General features: G+C 50.9%; 1 protein-coding gene across 19 annotated transcripts in view; it reads right to left on the reverse strand.

Moving 5' to 3' along the window:
- The window catches only part of PHLDB1 (pleckstrin homology like domain family B member 1), a 55,924-nt gene extending 39,186 nt beyond the window's left edge, over window positions 1–16,738 (reverse strand). For 14 of the 19 annotated variants that reach the window (XM_060179946.1, XM_060179949.1, XM_060179944.1 and 11 more), the window contains exons 1-3: window positions 10,957–11,037; window positions 10,213–10,336; window positions 9,116–9,286 (exon numbers count right to left, since the gene is read on the reverse strand). In XM_060179946.1, coding sequence (XP_060035929.1) covers window positions 9,116–9,286; window positions 10,213–10,336; window positions 10,957–11,016 — 355 coding nt within the window. In that variant the 5' untranslated portion in view covers window positions 11,017–11,037. Of the gene's footprint in view, window positions 1–9,115; window positions 9,287–10,212; window positions 10,337–10,956; window positions 11,044–16,714 lie in introns of those variants that run through there. The other 5 variants (XM_060179951.1, XM_060179945.1, XM_060179935.1 and 2 more) reach the window with 4 other exon arrangements.
- Between the last annotated feature and the right edge of the window lie 2,015 nt (window positions 16,739–18,753).

Here is an 18,753-nt window from a genome sequence, read left to right on the forward strand (position 1 = left end):
GGGAGGGTGCATGTAGCTGGCTGAGAAGCCCACAGAAAATAAGTATAGTGGACAAAGCCATCCACATCTTTAAGATACCCACAGCCTCTCCCAGGCAAGCAGGCACCAACAATTCTAAAGGCTGATGGGCATTTAGGGAAAGGAGTCTTTCCTGACAAGCTACCAATCAGAGGAGTTATCCAGGAGTAATCATAACCAGAATAAATAATAGTTAACCACACCATCCACCTAATTGCAACCACAGCTATTTCAGAAAGTGGCCTTCTAGGCCCTCCCAAGACCCTCCCCCTGTCTTCAGCCATTTAACAAGCTAATTAATGATGAGTTTGCAGGGTACAGACAGACTCACTCAACCTAAGATTGATGGAGGGGTGAACAGGGATCAGGAGCCTAACCACACAGTACAGGCAGGAAAGAAGGTGGGAGTTTGGGTGGATCCCAGTACCTCAGAGCCAGGCCCACCCAAAGAGGCAGTGGGCACCCTGGGACCCTCTGCCATAGTTCCTATAGCTCTGCATTCCCTGCCCCCTTCTCTGCCCCTCACCCTCCTCCACACAGGGGGTGTGGCCACACTGAGTCTGGGCTATAAATAGGTGGTGCCAGGCAGCAGAGCTGGCTCTGTATTAATAGACAGAGCTGGGCAGGAGGGCAGCAGAATGAGAGTAGCACTGTCCCTCCCCAAATTAACTTTCTATTTACACTCAGTGGACCCAGGCATTACCCCAGCTCTGGTCCCTCCTGCCCCACAGAAACCTGCCCTCAGGCCACCTCTGCCCCGTATCTCCAAAAGTCAACCCACTGAGGAGACCCTTCCCACCCAAGTAAAAGTGTGGCCCTTGATCCTGGCCACCACCACCACACACATATGCACACTCCTAGCACCATCCCTCAAGGGGCTCGGGGTCCAGCTGTGTACAGGTGGGTGGAGTAGCTGCACATTTGGAGCAGGGGAAATTAAAAACGAATAAAAATGAATAAAAAGCAAAGCAAAGCAAAGGGTGGGTCCTACCTCTAAGAGAAATACCACACACAGACACTCACACGGGCTCGCCCACATATACACTCACAGAAACGCACAGTTCCCACACACATAGACGTATGTGCTCACATTCAGAGTCCCTGCCCTGCTGGCCACACAAACAGCATGGACAAGCAAGCTGGGCTGAGGGGGAGATGGAAGAAGGCGCTTGGTCCTTCCTATCAGTGACCACTCTCAGCCGGAACACCAGTTCCTCATATCCTACCCAAGACCCCTCAGCCCCATGGAAGCCAGGTCCTATGAAGGGGCTGCCCTGCCTGGAAAGATGAGGTCGGCCAGTTGAGGGGTGCAGACCTCCCACTCAGAAACGCTCTGGGCATAGACCATGAGTCTCACAGCCACAAGGTCCCAAAGCAGGGCGAAGAACCCCATCCCCCTCTTCGATCTCCCCGCCATCCCTCCCAGTTCCTCCACGCCCCCGTCAGCCTAGGAGCTGCGGCCAGCCCGGGAATGAGGACTCACCATCGAACCCCGACCTCCGGATGGATCGCCCTAGCTAGCCCCGGCCTTCTAGGCTCCCGGCCCGCCCCGGCCTTTGAGGGGGCGGGCCGACCTCCGGCACCTCGGGCTCCAGGATTGAGCAGCGACAAGCGGCGAGGCAACGAGCAGCCTCCAATGCCCTGGGAGGGGCGGGCCGGCCACCAGCGGCGGGGGAAGGGAGTCAGGGAGGGAGGGACAAAGGAGAGGAGGAGGGGAAGAGGAAGTGATGGAGGAGGAGGAGAGAGGAGCGGGATGGAGTGGGATGGAGCGGGCTGGGCAGGCGAGGGCGGGAGGATGCGGGGAGGGAGTGTGTTGGGAATCCCCAGGCAGCAGCTAGAGTAGAAATGAAGCAAGGAGGAAAAGCTCCAGGGAGGTGAGAGAGGGAAAGATGAGAGGTAAATACAGAGGTCGCGGGGCTGGAGTGGAGAGAAACCGAGGGCACTCAGCAGTGGGAAACCACCAGAGGCCAGGGAAGAAGTCTGGCCAGTCCCCTATCCAGCTGGTCACCTTGGGCCAGTCCTCTGGCCTGGAAATTCTTTATCTACAGAATGAGGAGACTGGCCTCAGTGACAACAAAGGTTAATAAGCTCTGACCTTCCAGTTCTGGCCCTCTGTAGGCCACTGTGACAAGGTCACCTGTATGCAACCAAGGACCAGGGAGTTGAGGCCCACCAGTTCTCTGGGCAAGGTGAGAAAGCAGCACTGAGCTCAGCTCCTGCTCAACTCCTGTTTTGTTCCCCCCACCACCACCACCACACTACCAGTCACTCACCCCAACCAGGTAGCACAGCCATTGGAAATCAGCGAGCTTTGCACCTTCTCCTAGGATGCTAGTCCCCCACAGAGAGTTCTCCCACTGCCAGTGTGGTACCCTTCACATCTAAGAAACACAATCATCTTTGAGCCCCCTGGGTTTGGCTGAGGTTCTGAGTCAGGCAGGTACCTGCTACCTGCAAGGGGAACTCACAGAGGTCCTCTTGTCCTAAGCGCCTGGCCTCAACACCAGCAACTCAAGCGACACCCTCTTCTCCCCGCAGGTTCTGAGGTTCACACATACCCCAGTCAAACGTGCTCTCTCATATACATTTCTTCTCATTCACACAACTTACAGGCAGGCACCAGCCCCCCCTTAGTTAAATTCACTCAGACACAGATATCCTTTTCATTCAGTCCCTGGAGAGACTCTGGAATCAAAAGTCAGCCTCCTTACAACACTAATCAAAGGGTTTTCCACCCCGTTGAACACCTACCCACACTGCCTCATGACACAACAGGCTCATACACGGAAATGTACCTTATACCTCTTCTAAAGGCAAAAAAGGAAGGACTGTAGAGGGTCAAGTGCAAAACAGGGAGGCTTTCAAAAGAATGTATCAGGAAGAATGATTCATAGGTCTGGAAACTGTGACAACCGGCAGGCTTTACCCAAACAGACATGGAGGTTACCCACCAGTGAGAAGTAGAGCAGGAGTCAGGCACAGAGATGCCTTTACTTTTACTTGTTCTTTTCTTTTTCTTTTTTTTTTTTTTTGCCTCCAGGGTTATCGCTGGGGCTCAGTGCCTGCACTAGGAATCCACTGCTCCTGGAGGCCATTTTTCCCATTTTGTTGCCCTTGTTGTGCTTGTCGTAGTTGTTATTGTTGTCAGAGCTGTTTTTGTTTGATAGGACAGAGAAAAATGGAGAGAGGAGAGGAAGACTGAGAGGAGGAGAGAGAGACAGACACCTGCTTCACCACCTGCGAAGCGACCCCCTGCGGGTGGGGAGCTGGGGGCTCCAACCAGGACCCCTACTCTGGCCCTTGCACTTTACCATGTGTGCCCAACCCACTGCGCTACCGCCCGACTGGAGTCCTGCCTTTACTTTTTCTCTCCTTCCTTTGAGCTTTATTAGTGGAGAGCTTGTCAGCTCTATAACAGGCTGCTTCAAGGCTTCATTCCTATTTCACAAAATTAACAGATAACTGGGTGATAGAAGAAGAGTTTTAGAGTCCTGAACCCGAGGGAAGTAATTGGATAACCCAAGAATCCTGGCTCCCCAGACACATAATCTAGGAGGCCTCCCCTGCTGGTCACCGCACAAGTCCCTACCAACCAGTGAGAGGCATTGGGAGTATAGGAGATGTGGAGATAAGTGGATACTGGAGTGTATGGGGACCTACTGTCTAGACAGCATGCACTCTTAACTTTGTGGCTTTCTGGGCCCTCCTCTACTGAGTCCCCTCCAGGGAGCTTTCATGTGGTTTGGCTTTGTGGTCCCAGGGCGTGGCTGCCCAGGCCCAGACTGAGATTCCTCCCCATTTCTTTGGTCACTTTCCCAGCTCCAGCTCTTTATTCTGTAGAGAAGAGGGTAGCATGGGATATACCAAGATGCTGGGTATGGGGATAGGATCAGCTCTTCCTGGTTCCCTCAGTTCATGCTCTCATACTTATAGCTCTAGCTAAAGGTGACATTTGCTTTCTGCCCCCACCCCCCACCCCTAGGTCAAGCATATTTCTACTAGAAGAGCCTGTCACTGCCATCTCTGCTGTCACCATGATGTGTGCCTCTCTAAGTGGCCTATGCTTGGGCACAGTGCCCAGCATGATGCATCTAAGGCCTGTCCCTGTCAGAACAGCCTCCTGTTATTTCTAGGGTATTCCTCTGCTTTTCCTTTTTTTCAAAAGAGTCCCAAGAAACCAGGGAAGTTATCTCAATTGACAAATCCTGAGATTTCCAATTTGATCCCTGAAAGCATCTCTACTACAGAGGTGCTCTGGTTTCTCTTTCTCTTTCATGTGAAAAATCTAGCTCATATGAAGTAAATAAAAAATGAATATTTCAAAGAGGAGGAGCCCCTTGACCAGGGGAACAAGACAGGGAAACTGATCTTGCATAGATGCCCACAGACAGGCACATGGCCAGTGTGTTCTTATATACACATAGGAATATACACATGGACACTTTGGAACCATCAGTCCTGAGTTCACCCTTGACCTCCACTTGAACAGTCTGAACCATAAACACAAGGAAAGATACAAACCAAGATACACAAGTCCAGAGTTACACACATCCGGAAAAATATAAACACTCCAGTTACATAGACACACAGAGATAGCACATACACCCCCGAGAGCCACCCAGTTTCCAGGGAAACGCACCAAGAATGTCCGGAGTGGGGCCAGGCAGGGCTGGGCTTGGTGCCTTGCTCCAGAGATGAGACAAGGAAACCCTCAGCTCCTAGCGCCCAAGGGAGGGGGAGTGCTCCAGAGAAGAACACCCATTTCTTTGTGCCTCTGCCTACCCTTCCCCAGGCAGTCAAGCTTCTGAGACAGGCTAGCCCAGACAAGAAGGCTATGCAGGTGGGAGGGAGAAACAGGGAAGGGGGCTTAGGGTCAGGAGAAAGTGGGAGGGTACATACTTGACAGGGTGGGGTTTTTGGCTGGGGAAGAGTTGGGGGTCACTGGGGCCACAGGAAATGCCTGAGAAGTCCATCTTGGGGCCAGGTCCTCCTTCTCAAGCAACTGAGACTGGGAAGATTGGGAGCTAAATAATATACAAGGAAGACTAGGCAAGAAAGACTTACAAACTATTGGTTTTCTCTACCTGCTCACAACACAAAGGGTCTATCTTGGCGTTACTCTCGATCGCACTCTGTCATTTCACAAACATCTCATAAAAACTGCAGCAAAGGTGGGCGCGAGGAATAACATCATTGCAAGACTGGCCAGCTCCTCATGGGGCGCGAGCGCTTCCACACTACGATCATCATCTCTGGCATTATGCTATTCCACTGCAGAATACTGTGCCCCAGTATGGTTCCATAGCCCCCATGTCCACTTGGTCGATTCCAAATTATATTCCTCCATGAGGATAATTTCTGGAACCATCCGTTCCACCCCAGTTCCATGGCTGCCAGTTCTCAGCAACATCGCCCCGCCAGATATTCGTCGGGATGCGGCATCATCTAAGTTCATTTCCCACATCTACGTTCGACCGGACCTGCCAATCTACGCGGATATCTTCGCCCACCCTGTCCAACGCTTGACGTCTCGTCACCCAATCTGGTCCCCTACGTCTACACTGAACTTCTCTGTTCCAGACTCTTGGAAACAGAGTTGGCAGTCAGCTGAGGTAAAGAACAAACACCTCATCACAGACCCCTGCGAGCGTCAACCCGGCTTTGACCTAGCACGTTATGTTTGGGCCCTCCTCAATCGCTATCGAACAGGCCATGGCCGGTGCGCCGCTATGTTCCATCGCTGGGGAGCCAGAGACGACCCGAACTGCCCCTGCGGCTACAGACAGACTATGACCCACATAGTCAACGACTGCCACCTCTCCAAATTCAAAGGAGGTCTCGAAACTTTACATCAGGCTCAACCTGATGTTGACTGGCTACGGAAGAAGGGCAAACGCTAGAAGAAGAACAACAACACAAAGGGGATGGGTGCTCTTGCTCATAAACATGAGAAGTTGGGGGCTGAGGAGACAGGGCTAAACTCTTATCTCTATTCTTCTTTCAACTCTACCCCTACCTCTCTTTGCTGCTTTACTATTTCATTTTCATGCATTCAAATCTTGGGGAAGTTGCTCTGTTTGAGACTTAATAAGTCAGAAACCAGATGGCTTCATAATTTATGAAGCTGCAACTTATGGAAGTTCCTCTTTTCATCCCAAATCTGATATCTTGAAGCCCTGGAGAGGATTTGAGGCTACAGCTACTAACATACTTGCCTCCTTGAAGTCAGTTGTCCACCCCATGCCCTCAATAAGAGAAGGAAGAGAGTGAGTCTCCTGAGTTATCTGTGAAGGAAGTAGCATGTCAGGACATCCCAAGAGGTGTGTGAACAGAAGGAGAGAGGAACACAGAAGGGTGAGTGGGGTTTCCACTATGAAGGACCTTCCAGGCAGTAAGAGATGAGAGTCCCTACAAAGCAAGGTCAGGACATGAGCCCTGCTCCGAGCCAGGCTTATCCCTAAGCTCTCATTCTCATAATGAATCCACCTGGTACCTGTATGAAATTTGTTTTTCTCATCCATTTTTAAAATTTATTTCCTTTTGTTGCCCTTGTTGTTTTTATTGTTGTGGTAGTAGTTGTTGTTGTTATTGATGTCATCATTGTTGGATAGGACAGAGAGAAATGGAGAGAGGAGGGGAAGACAGAGAGGGGAAGAGAAAGATAGACACCTGCAGACCTGCTTTACTGCCTGTGAAGCGAATCCCCTGCAGGTGGGGAGCTGGAGGCTCGAACCAGGATCCTCATGCTGGTTCTTGTGCTTTGCGTCACGTGCACTTAACCCGCTGCACTACTGTCTGATTCCCTTTATTTTATTTTTTAACTTTATCTTATTTGATAGGACAGAGAAATTCAGAGAGAAGAAGGAGATAGAGAGATACCTGCAGCATCTGCCTCACCGCTTGTGACACTTTTCCCCTGCAAGTGGGGACCAGGAGGTTGAACCCAAGTCTTTGCGTACTTTAATGTGTGCACTTAACCAGGTATGCCACCACCCGGCCCCTTTTCTCATCTTTCTAAATAAGACTATGCACTGTATAAATTGATATTGAGGGAAAATACACCTGGTCTATCCATGTGCCACCTTGGTCAACTCCTTACCTGCCTGGTCACCATAGTAACCAGGGGCCAAGTTTTTTGTTTTTTTTCCTCCTCCAGGGTTATTGCTGGGCTCGGTGCCTGCACCATGAATCCACCGCTCCTGGAGGCCATTTTTTTTTCCCCCTTTTGTTGCCCTTGTTGTAGCTTCGTTGTGGTTATTATTATTGCCCTTGTTGACGCAATTCGTTGTTGGATAGGACAGAGAGAAATGGAGAGAGGAGGGGAAGACAGAGAGGGGGAGAGAAAGACACCTGCAGACCTGCTTCACCGCCTGTGAAGCGACTCCCCTGCAGGTGGGGAGCCGGGGGCTCGAACCGGGATCCTTACACCGGTCCCTGCGCTTTGCACCACATGCGCTTAACCCACTGCGCCACCGCCCAACCCCCTAGGGGCCCAGTTTTTAGAGCTACTGACATAACAAAATGGCTCCTTGCTTTGGGAATAGGGTAGTAACCATATTCATGACCTCAAAGCTACTGTTAGCATAATTGTATCCGGAGTGGCATGTTCTCATATTTTGTCCTCAGACCTTGCCCATACCTAGTGCCCATCTGTATGTTGTCTATCTCTCCTTGATCTCTGCAGCTTCCCAGACAACTCCCTGTTGATATCATGGCATGCTACCACATTCCCCTCACTGTTGATCTGACAGCTCTCCCTTAACAAGCAGGAAGAATCACTACACCTTCCTCATCTGCTAGCAAGAGTCAGAACCTCTTCCATCCTCCTGACCCAGAAAAGAAGCAGGTTTAAAAACAAGCCCAGATGCTAGAAGGTTTGGGATTTGAGGATATTGGCACATCCATACACATCTGAGCACCCAACAGTAATACGGGCATGCAGGCAGTTACCATGGTAACCACCACAGCTGGCTTCTCTGGCACTTATCATGCACAAGCTTTTTGACTTGTTTTGTTTAAAGATTTATTTTTATTTTATTTTTATTTATTTATTTTGCCTCCAGGGTTATTGCTGGGGCTCAGTGCCTGCACTAGGAATAGGAATCCACTGTTCCTAGAGGCTATTTTTTTCCTTTTGTTGCCCTTGTTGTTATTGTTGTTGTTGTTATTATTGTTATTGTTACTGCTGTCATTTTTGTTAGATGGGACAGAGAGAAATGGAGACAGGAGGGGAAGACAGAGGGGGAAGAAGATAAACATCTGTAGACCTGCTTCACCGCCCGTGAAGCAACCCCCCTGCAGGTGGGGAGCCTGGAGCTCAAACCAGGATCCTTATGCCCGTCCTTGGGGTCCTTGAGCTTTTTTTTTTTTAACCAGAGCACTGCTCAGCTCTGGTTTATGGTGGTGTGGGGGGATTGAACCTGGGACTTTGGAGCCTCAGGCATGAGAGTCTGTTTGCATAACCATTATGCTATCTACCCTCTGCCTTTTTAAAAAAATATTTATTCCCTTTTGTTGCCCTTGTTTGTTTGTTTTTTATTATTGTAATTATTATTGATATCGTCATTGTTGGATAGGATAGAGAGAAATGGAGAGAAAAGGGGAAAACAGAGAGGAAGAGAAGGATAGACACCTGCAGACCTGTTTCACCACTTACGAAGCGACTCCCCTGCAGGTGGGGAGCCAGGGGCTGGAACAGGGATCCTTATGTGGGTCCTTGTGCTTTGTGCCATGTGCACTTAACCTGCTGCACTACCACCCAGCCCCCTAAAGATTTATATTTATTGGGTGGGGGTAGATAGCATAATGGTTATGCAAACAGACTCTCATGCCTGAGGCTCCAAAGTCCCAGGTTCAATTCTCCGCACCACAAGCCAGAGCTGAGCAGTGCTCTGGAAAAGAAAAAAAAAAATATTTATATTTATTAACAATACACAGAGAAAACCAGAACATAGAGTAAGACATATGTAGCACCAGGGTTCAAACTCAGGAACTCATGCTTGAAATTCCTGCACTCTACCAATGTGCCACCATTCAGGTTGTATACGCACAAGCTTTTAAACAAAGGCCCCCAATGTTTGGGGCTATCACCTCTTACCCTGAGTGAGCCGGGTGGGCTGCCTGACAGGAAGCCCATCAACAGTGCAGACATTGCCACATGGGTAGAGGGTGAGGGTGCCCCGCACATTCTCGATATAGCAGTGCTCAGGGGCCAGGCCTGGGCCCTGCAGGGAGATGTCCTTGGCTGCAGAGCCAATCACTGTCCTCCCTGAAGACAAGAAACAAAATCAGTTAGAGGGGTTTGTCAGGTTATGGAGGCAGGAACAGGACAAAGAGGGTCACACAGAAATACTCTTCCACCTCACCTACTCCAGGGAGAATCACTGCCCACCACTGGTCACCCCACTGGACCCCTCAACCTGGTTGAGATAGTAACAGTAGATCTTCTCAGGCAGAGAAAATGCTGGCCAAGAGATGGGAAGATGGAGAGAGCACAGAAGGATTCAGACTCCACAGACAGAGGAAAAGAGGAAATTTCTTTTCTACAATCTTTTTTCCCTTCATCTTAGTCCCTCTCTCCCTCCTTTCTGCCACCTGCAAATTTTGCCCTCTCCTTCTCCCTTCTTTTCAATGCAGCCTCTCTCTCCTAGGCCTTCTGCACCAACAACCCCTCCCCTGGCAGAGCCCCTGGGACTGGTATTTGGAGAATGCGGAGAATGTGGTATCACCCAGGCAACAAGTGCAGCCACGAGAGAAGAGCAGAATGGCAGAAGCTACAGGCTGGAGGGGGCACTGCCAGAACCTCATCTTTTGAACTCTGCCCCCACTCTGTCTCACTTTTCTGAGGTGCCTTCTCCCATACCAGGCATTACCCTGGCGAGTCCACCCCCCCCACCTTTTTTTTTTTTTTTTTTGGCCTCACTGGTAAAGAGCAATGTGCTCTCCTGTTTCAGTGTTCTCTTGGTTGATAAAGTGATCTTTAATCCCAGTCCTGGAGCCAGATTATCGACCAAAGCAGGCAGGCAGTCTGGGGAGGCAGAGACAAGGAAGGCAAGCCTGATAGGGTGAGGTGGGGTGGTACAGTCTCCCATTTGGGGGAAACAAGTATTGCCAGGGCCCCAGTGCATGCTGGACTCCAGGGCAGAAATGTATAAAGACTGAAGGGGTGGCAGCCGGGACTCCCACTACACTTACCTTCCTCCAGCGGCAAGAGAGTGATAGCTGTGCTGAGTCGCCCACTGCCAAGGCTAACCAGATGGGGTTTGTCCGTCTGCACTTTCAACCCTTTACCTGTCTCAATCAGGTCCAAGGGTCCCTTCTGTAGGGATGGTGGGTAAGGAATGAGCATCATGACAGACTCCAGGCCAGCACCCTACCACCCTAGATTCACTCACACCAACACACTCTAGCCCTTTCCTTTCTCCAAAGGGTTCTGAGGGTGTTGAAAGGCTTAACACAAAATCTTATTCTACTACATTGTAATTAGATCTGAATCTAGGCCACTAACTCGTCCCACCGGATTTATCAAGTCTTGGCTTAACTGTTCCTTTTGTCTATTAAGACAGAAGCAAATAGAAAGTAAGGGGAACGGTCTCTGCTGAGTAAGAGGAGAGGGTACTGCAGACTTGCCCCTGTTGCCCTTTCTGTGGCAAGGCAGTTGGCCACTGTTTGCCCAGGTTAAACTAAATTAAGGAGAGGGTTGGGGCATGAATCAAGGAGCAAGATCCAGCCCAGGATCAACCTTAAAGCATTTTGTGACTTTCAAAGGGTATTTTCTGGGTAAACCAATTAACCTGATTCAGATACGGACTTAACTGTTAATAGACTTGGGACCTGGGGAAGGGCACACAGGAACTACAGCTTTCATCCCTGGGCTGGGACTATGGGTGTATAAAGCAGCCAAGCCCATCCTCACTGACAGCCCCTGACCCTACTGACTTGCACCATTGTTTGGGTCTTGCATCCAGAACCTACTTGGTTCCTGTTGAGAGTATTCATGGTCCTGGGGCTCCAGAGCTCCTAAAGAAACAGCAGAAAGTAGATAAGGTGGGGATCAGGGCAGGAAGGGAAAAGAGTGGCTGGGTTCTCAGGGCAGGGACAGTCATCCTTCCCAGCATGTTTGTGCTGGAGGAAAAGTGAAACATCTCAGGAGCTTTTTAGGGAAGGTATGCAGTCTTCAGTCACAGCATCAATATCACAAATCAGTCCTGGACCTTGACCCATAAGCACAAACACTCTCCAGTACCCAAACTGTCTTCCCCTCTTTTCCTTCCGTCCTTAATAGATCACCACTTAGCTATGGCTGTTGGTGGTGCTGGGAATTGAACCTGGTACTTCTTGCATACAAGTCTTTGTGCATTATCTCTATGGTTTACCAACCTGTGCTTCTATGCTTTCTTGCTTCAGACACCTAGGATCCAGATCTTGGCAGTTAAGGACCTTAAACAGGGCAGGGAGAATATACCGCAGTGGGAGAAGTCCTATTCTGGAGCCCCCTCCAAGGACAAGGGTAACCAGAAGACCTCTAGGAGCTAAGGGCTGAGCAAAGGCTCCCTCCTTTACCCCTTCCCTCTCTCTTCTCCTTTATCTCTTTTCCCAGGGGGTCTCAATAGGATGTTCTCTTTTTTATATATATTTATTTATATTCCCTTTTGTTGCCCTTGTTTTTTATTATTGTTGGTTATTGCTGCTGTTGTTGTCGGATAGGACAGAGAGAAATGGAGAGAGGAGGGGAAGACAGAGGGGGAGAGAAAGATAGACACCTGCAGACCTGCTTCACCACTAGTGACTCCCCTGCAGGTGGGGAGGGGGGCTGGAACAGGCAGACTCCCAGGATGTTCTCTTAAAGGAGAAACAACAGGAAAAGCTCAACCAATCCTGCCATCTCTGTGTCTCAACTCCCACATCCTTTTCTCTCCCTATAGAATGAAAAACCAGGTCAGAGAGATAGCTCATGTGATAGGGTGCCTGCAAGTAGGCTGGGTTTCAGCCTAGATTGAGTTGCTATGGCAATGGAGGAAGCTTCAGTGTTGTGGTATCTCTCCCTACCTCTCTGTCTCTGTCTCTCTCTCTAAGCTGAATGAATGAAAAAAAAGTGACTGAAAAGGTGAAATAGCAAATGTACGGGATGCATTGGATCGACCTTCTCGTGGTGCATCCCCTGAGTACCCATTCATTGGGGAAACTGACGATCCTTCCTAGCCGACTGAATCCACATGGATCCCAGTCACTTTCAAAGCCAGCAACAAGCAGCTCCTGACAGCTTTCAACCTGACGCTGTTGACTGGCTACGGAAGAAGGGCAAACGCTAGAAGAAGAAGTAAATGTGCGAGGCGTGGTCTGGGAGGTGGGGCAGTGGATAAAACACTGGACTCTCAAGCATGAGGTCCTGAATTCAATCCCCAGCAGCACGTGTATCAGAGTAATGTCTGGGTCTTTCTCTCCCTCCTCCTACCTTTCTCATTAATAAATAAATAAAATCTTAAACACTTACACACAAATGTACAATGCTGTGTTCCAGTCAGTAATGAAATACTGGAAAGGCAAGATGTCTTTTTTTTTTTTCTTTAATTAGAGCACTGCTGGGTAGGTGAGATAGCATAATGATTATGCAAAGAGACTTTCATGCCCGAGGCTTTGAAGTCCCAGGTTCAGTCCCCCATACCACCAAAAACCAGAACCGAGCAGTGCTTTGGTTAAAAAATAATAATAATAAATAAATAAATACAATAAAATAATGAGAGCACTGCTCAGCTCTTATGCAGGTACCATGCGCTACCACTGTACACATCTCCAAATGACTCTGGAGTGTGTGCATATGTCGGTGTATGTGTGTGTGTGTGAGAGAGAGAGAGAGAGAAAGAGAGAGAGAGAAAGAGATTGATTTCAGTCTTCATTGCTTCTGACAGAGTTTTTCAGATAAAAGGGTGAGACGGGTGTCAGGTGGTAGGTAGCGCATAGGGTTAAGCGCACGTGGTAAAGATCCCAGTTTGAGCCACCTGCAGGGGAGTCACTTTACAGGCCGTGAAGCAGGTCTGCAGGTGTCTGTCTTTCTCTCCCCCTCTCTGTCTTCCCTTCTTCCCTCCATTTCTCTCTGCCCTATCTAACAATGATGACATCAGTAACAACAACAATAATAACTAAAACAATAAAAAACAACAAGGGAAATAAAAGGGAAAATAAATAAATATTTAAAAATTTAAAAAAGCATTTTTAAAAAAGCGGAGGTGAGACAGACAGGAGTGCAGGGCGAATCACAGTTCCGGAGGACCAGCCTCAAGCTTTGGTCACACACATGACAAAGCAGCGCACTATCCAAGTGAGCTACTAAGCTGGCCTGACTCTTGGATTCTTATCTTGATTTGGTGTTGTATGATGCTCTGAGATTTAAAATCAAGGGTAAAATTGATTCCAGAGCCAGAACTTGAACTCTATCCCATATGTCCCTCTCAGCCTAGATGACATTTTTGGTACCTGAGAAATGTGAAGAAGGATCTCTTTGTACAACATGTCCATCCTTGGCTGACCTCTTAGAGTGAGAAAGTTCCCTTCTGCTGCTGAAATGTTACTGGGGAAAGCTGAGACAAGTGTGGCTGAAAGTAGGGAGACCTAAGCAGGGCTTCCCTCTACTTTCTCTTCCAACCATCTACCAGGTGACTTGGAGAGGAAGTGGGGGGGGGTGGGGGGGAAGGAGCCAGCATTCCAAGGAGTGTCTGGCCCTGGCAATAGAACCTTAGCCACAGAGTTACTAATTTTATCCTCCCAGCCTCCACCCTTCCGGGCTTGGAATGCATCATCTCTGTCATCATTTCCACCCAAGTTGGCGGAAGAGAGGCAGAAATAGGGCCTGGGACCCACCCCAAGTCTGCCTAGGAAAAGGAAGGCAGAAGCCATTAACCTATACCAAAGTCCAAGCTAGTCTGGCACCTTCCCAGAAAATCTGGTCATGGAGAAGAATTTCCAGGCTCAGAAACTACTATACTGCTTCATTCAATTCAGGGAAGTCCCTCATTATTCTCTGAAAATGAAAGAAAAGAAAGGGTGAGTAGAGAAGAAGCAACATATAACAAATGTTAAAGAAAAGGTGTGAGGAGAACAGCTTAATACAGGGAAAGACAAGGAATTATTTGCAGGGAGTGCAATAGCCTTAAATTCTTTTTTAAATTATTTATTTATTTCCTTTTGTTGCCCTTATTTTTAGTGTTGTAGTTGTTATTGATGTCGTTGTTGTTGGACAACAGGGAAATGGGGGGGGGGAGAAAGATAGACACCTGCAGACCTGCTTCACCACTTGTGAAGCGACTCCCCTACAGGTGGGGAGCCGGGGGCTTGAACCAGGATCCTTATGTCGGTCCTTGAGCTTTGCACCACCTGTGCTTAACCAGCTGCATTCCGCCTGACTACCAGCCTTAAATTCTAACCTTCAGGGAGTCAGGCTATGTGCAAGGACCAGCATAAGGATCCTGGTGAGTCCTGGGTTCCCCGCCTGCAGGGGGGAGTCACTTCACAGTCGGTGAAGCAGGTCTGCAGGTGTCTATCTTTCTCTACTCCTCTCTGTCTTCCCCTCCTCTCTCCATTTCTCTCTGTCCTACCCAGAGACAACAACAATAATAATAACAACAACAAGGGCAACAAAATAGGAAAAATGGCCTCCAGGAGCAGTAGATTCATAGTGCAGGCACTGATTCCCAGCGATAACCCTGTAGGCAAAAACAGGAAGAAAGGAAGAAAGAAAGAAAATAAAGAAATCAGTTGGAGCCTGTCTATGGAACAAAGAGTGACTAACTTGGGGGTGGGGTCCGGGGGGGTGAGGAGAAACAGAAATGTTTTAAATCTCAGTTGAGATAATAGAAGATGGTTGCACTGTTTGGTGAATATACTAATAATCAAGCTGTAAACTGAGTGAATTTTAAAGACATGTACATTATAATTCAATAAAATTGTTGTTATCATTGTCTGGATAATTCAGAGACTATAATAATTGACATTGTGAAGTCCAAAGCACTATAAAGATGGCAGTCACTAATACACATTTATAAATATTTAAATATTGTGCTTCTTTTTAAAATTATTTATTATTAGATAGAGACAGAGAGAAATTGAGAGGGGAGGGAGAGATAGAGAGGAAAAAAGAGACACACCTGCAGCCCTGCTTCAACACTCTTGAAGATTTCCCCCTGCAGGTGGAGACCAGGGGCTTGAACCCAGGTTATTATGCACTGTGATGTGTGCACTTAACCAGGTGCGGCACTGCCTGGCCCACTCAATTACTATTTGTTCTGTGACCTTGAGTAAGGTGCTGCACAATCCTGGATCTCTGTTTCTATTTTTAATTTTTAATTATCTTTATTTATTTATTGGACAGAGACAGCCAGAAATCGAGAGGAAAGGGGAAATAGACAGAGAGACACCTGCAACACTGCTTCACCCCTCAAAGCTTTCCCCCTGTTGGTGGGGGCCCAGGGCTTACAACTGCAACATGTGCGCTCAATCAGGTGCACCACCACCCAGTCCCGGGTCTCAGTTTCTTTTCTTTTCTTTCTTTCTTTCTTTCTTTTTTTTCCTCCAGGGTTATTGCTGGGGCTTAGTGCCTGCACCATAAATCCACTGCTCCTGGAGGACATCCCCCCCCCAACTTTTGTTGCCCTTATTGTTGTGGTTATTATTGTTATTGCTGATGTCGTTCATTGTTGGACAGAACAGAGAGAAATGGAGAGAGGAGGGGGAGATAGAAAGGGAGAGAGAAAGACAGACACCTGCAGACCTGCTTCACCGCCTGTGAAGCGACTCCCCTGCCGGTGGGGAGACAGGGGCTCGAACCCGGGATCCTTACACCGGTCCTTGCGCTTGGCACCACATGCGCTTAACCCGCTGCGGTACCGCCCGATCCCCCTCAGTTTCTTTATGTGAAATTTGTCTCTCTGATCTTGCCAGTCAGATGTGGGTGTGTTTGCGTGCTTTATAGAGACACACAGAGGCAGAGAGACAGAGAGAGAGAGATCGCTGCAACGAAGCTTCCACAGCTTCCTTTAGTACAGTGGGGTCTGGGCTCCAACGAACATGGATCACGTACTATCCAAGTGAGTTATTTCTCCGCCCCCCTTTCATTTATTTACCCCAGATAATTTCAAGTGGAGATAAAGGTTGTAAATGGATAAGGCTGAGGGGAACAAGAGCTGTTACAGGAGAGGGGAGGGAAGGAGAGAAGGGGCACAGGAGGTGAAAGGAGTGAGAGAGATAAGAAGTGGAGGGAGAGATGGAGAAGATAAGATGGGGAGGCTGGGCCCTAGTTCCACCTAGTCCGGGAGAAGAAGAAAGATACCCCAGGCCCCGGCAGCCCGGAGCCGCCACCCGGGGGGCCATCTCCTCATCTCCTCGGCCCCGGCCCGGGGCTAGAAGGCGAGGGGCCAGCAGCCAGGGCCACTCACCACCCTGCCTTCGGCCTGGTCCCCGCGGGGCGAGCGGCCGTGGAGTCGAGTCGGAGTCGGAGGGCAGCCCCGCCCGGGCACCATGCCCAGCGCCCAGCCCGTCCCCGCTCCTTTCTGCCGCGTGGAGCGCCCCCAGTCTCCCCCGGGGGTTCCGCGGGGTGGGGTGGGGGGGCCCGAGCGAAGGGACCTACAGGCCCGGCAGCCGCCGCTGGCGCCGCAGGCGAAGGCCCAGCCCGGCTCCACCGGCCCAGCGGCCGCGCCGCCCTCACCTGGGAGCCGGGGGCCCCGCCGAGGCCTCGCCCGGGGCGTCGCATGGCGGTGGCCGAGGCCCGCGGCGTAGTGGCGACCGCCGGGCGAGGAGGCGGGAGGGGAAGGGAACTGAGGCCGGGAGCCCTGCTGGGGGGGCCCCGGAACCCGGCGGGCGGCGGGGAGGAGAGAGGAAAGGCCGGGGAGCCCGGGCAGCTGCCGGCCGAGGCGGGCGCAGGGGCTCTGGAGGAAGCGGGGCCTGTGCAGAGGAACTGCGAGGCCGACGCCGCCGGGAGGGACGAGGGTCAGGGTGACAGGCACAGAGGTCCAGGTTGGGGGTCGAAGCCAGAGCTGGGAAGAGAGGACACAAGACCCTCTGGAAAAGCGGGTGCCTTTGTGGGGGGCAGCTTGGGGTGCTGAGGACCGTGCAGGGCAGGCCGGAATGGAGGCGAGGGCCGGCCGGGAGGCGCGAGTGCTGTGGGGTGAGGATTTCAAGCGCGCGTGTCGGGGTGCCGGCGAGGGGCGGGTGGGGTTTCCGCCCAGAGCCCGGGCTGGCTCGGCCGCCAGGTGGGACAAGGCCGCAGTGTGGGCCCCGCCGGCCGCCCGCCCCCTCCGGACAAGCGGCCTTTCTTTGGCGGCGGGAGAAGGAGCCGCTTGTTTGTGCTGAGGGAAGAGGGGCGGCCAGACACCACCCGCTGGGGGGGCAGCTGAGGGGGCGGGTGGTGCGTGTGCGAGGCCGTGTGAGGGTGACTGACTGACGGGCATCTGAGTGTGTGAGGGGGACGCGAGTGGGTGAGAGCACAAGAGTGTGTGAGCCCTTGAATGTGTGCGGGGTGTGTGTGTGTGTGAGAGAGAGAGAAGTGTGAGGGGTGTGAATGTGAGGAGTGTGAGGGACCTGTGAGTGTGAGGAGTGTGTGAGAGGGTGTGAGTGTGAGGGGTGTGAGTGTGAGAAGTGTGAGTGAGGGGTGTGTGTGTGAGTGAGGAGTGTGAGGGGTGTGTGTGTGAGAAGTGTGAGGAGTGTGTGCGTGTGAGAAGTGTGTGAGGGGTGTGAGTGTGAGATGTGTGTGAGGGGTGTGAGTGTGAGAAGTGTGTGAGGGGTGTGAGTGTGAGATGTGTGTGAGGGGTGTGAGTGTGAGAAGTGTGTGAGGGGTGTGAGTGTGAGATGTGTGTGAGGGGTGTGAGTGTGAGAAGTGTGTGAGGGGTGTGAGTGTGAGGGGTGTGAGTGTGAGGGGTGTGAGTGTGAGGGGTGTGAGTGTGAGAAGTGTGAGGGGTGTGAGTGTGAGGGGTGTGTGAGGGGTGTGAGTGTGAGGAGTGTGAGGGGTGTGAGTGTGAGAAGTGTGTGAGGGGTGTGAGTGTGAGGGGTGTGAGTGTGAGGAGTGTGAGGGGTGTGAGTGTGAGGGGTGTGTGAGGGGTGTGAGTGTGAGGAGTGTGAGGGGTGAGTGTGAGAAGTGTGTGAGGGGTGTGAGTGTGAGGGGTGTGAGTGTGAGGAGTGTGAGGGGTGTGAGTGTGAGGAGTGTGAGGGGTGTGAGTGTGAGGGGTGTTTGAGGGGTGTGAGTGTGAGGAGTGTGAGGGGTGAGTGTGAGAAGTGTGTGAGGGGTGTGAGTGTGAGGGGTGTGAGTGTGAGAAGTGTGTGAGGGGTGTGAGTGTGAGGGGTGTGAGTGTGAGAAGTGTGTGAGGGGTGTGAGTGTGAGGGATGTGAGTGTGAGGGGTGTGAGTGTGAGAATTGTGTGAGGGGTGTGAGTGTGAGAAGTGTGAGGGGTGTGAGTGTGAGAAGTGTGTGAGGGGTGTGAGTGTGAGGAGTGTGAGGGGTGTGAGTGTGAGAAGTGTGTGAGGGGTGTGAGTGGGAGGAGTGTGAGGAGAGTGAGGGGTGTGAGTGGGAGGAGTGTGAGGGGTGTGAGTGTGAGGAGAGTGAGGGGTGTGAGTGGGAGGAGTGTGAGGGGTGTGAGTGTGAGATGTGTGTGAGGGGTGTGAGTGTGAGAAGTGTGTGAGGGGTGTGAGTGTGAGATGTGTGTGAGGGGTGTGAGTGTGAGAAGTGTGTGAGGGGTGTGAGTGTGAGGGGTGT

Source organism: Erinaceus europaeus, chromosome 20 (genome assembly GCF_950295315.1).
Source record: "Erinaceus europaeus chromosome 20, mEriEur2.1, whole genome shotgun sequence".
Taxonomy (NCBI): domain Eukaryota; kingdom Metazoa; phylum Chordata; class Mammalia; order Eulipotyphla; family Erinaceidae; genus Erinaceus; species Erinaceus europaeus.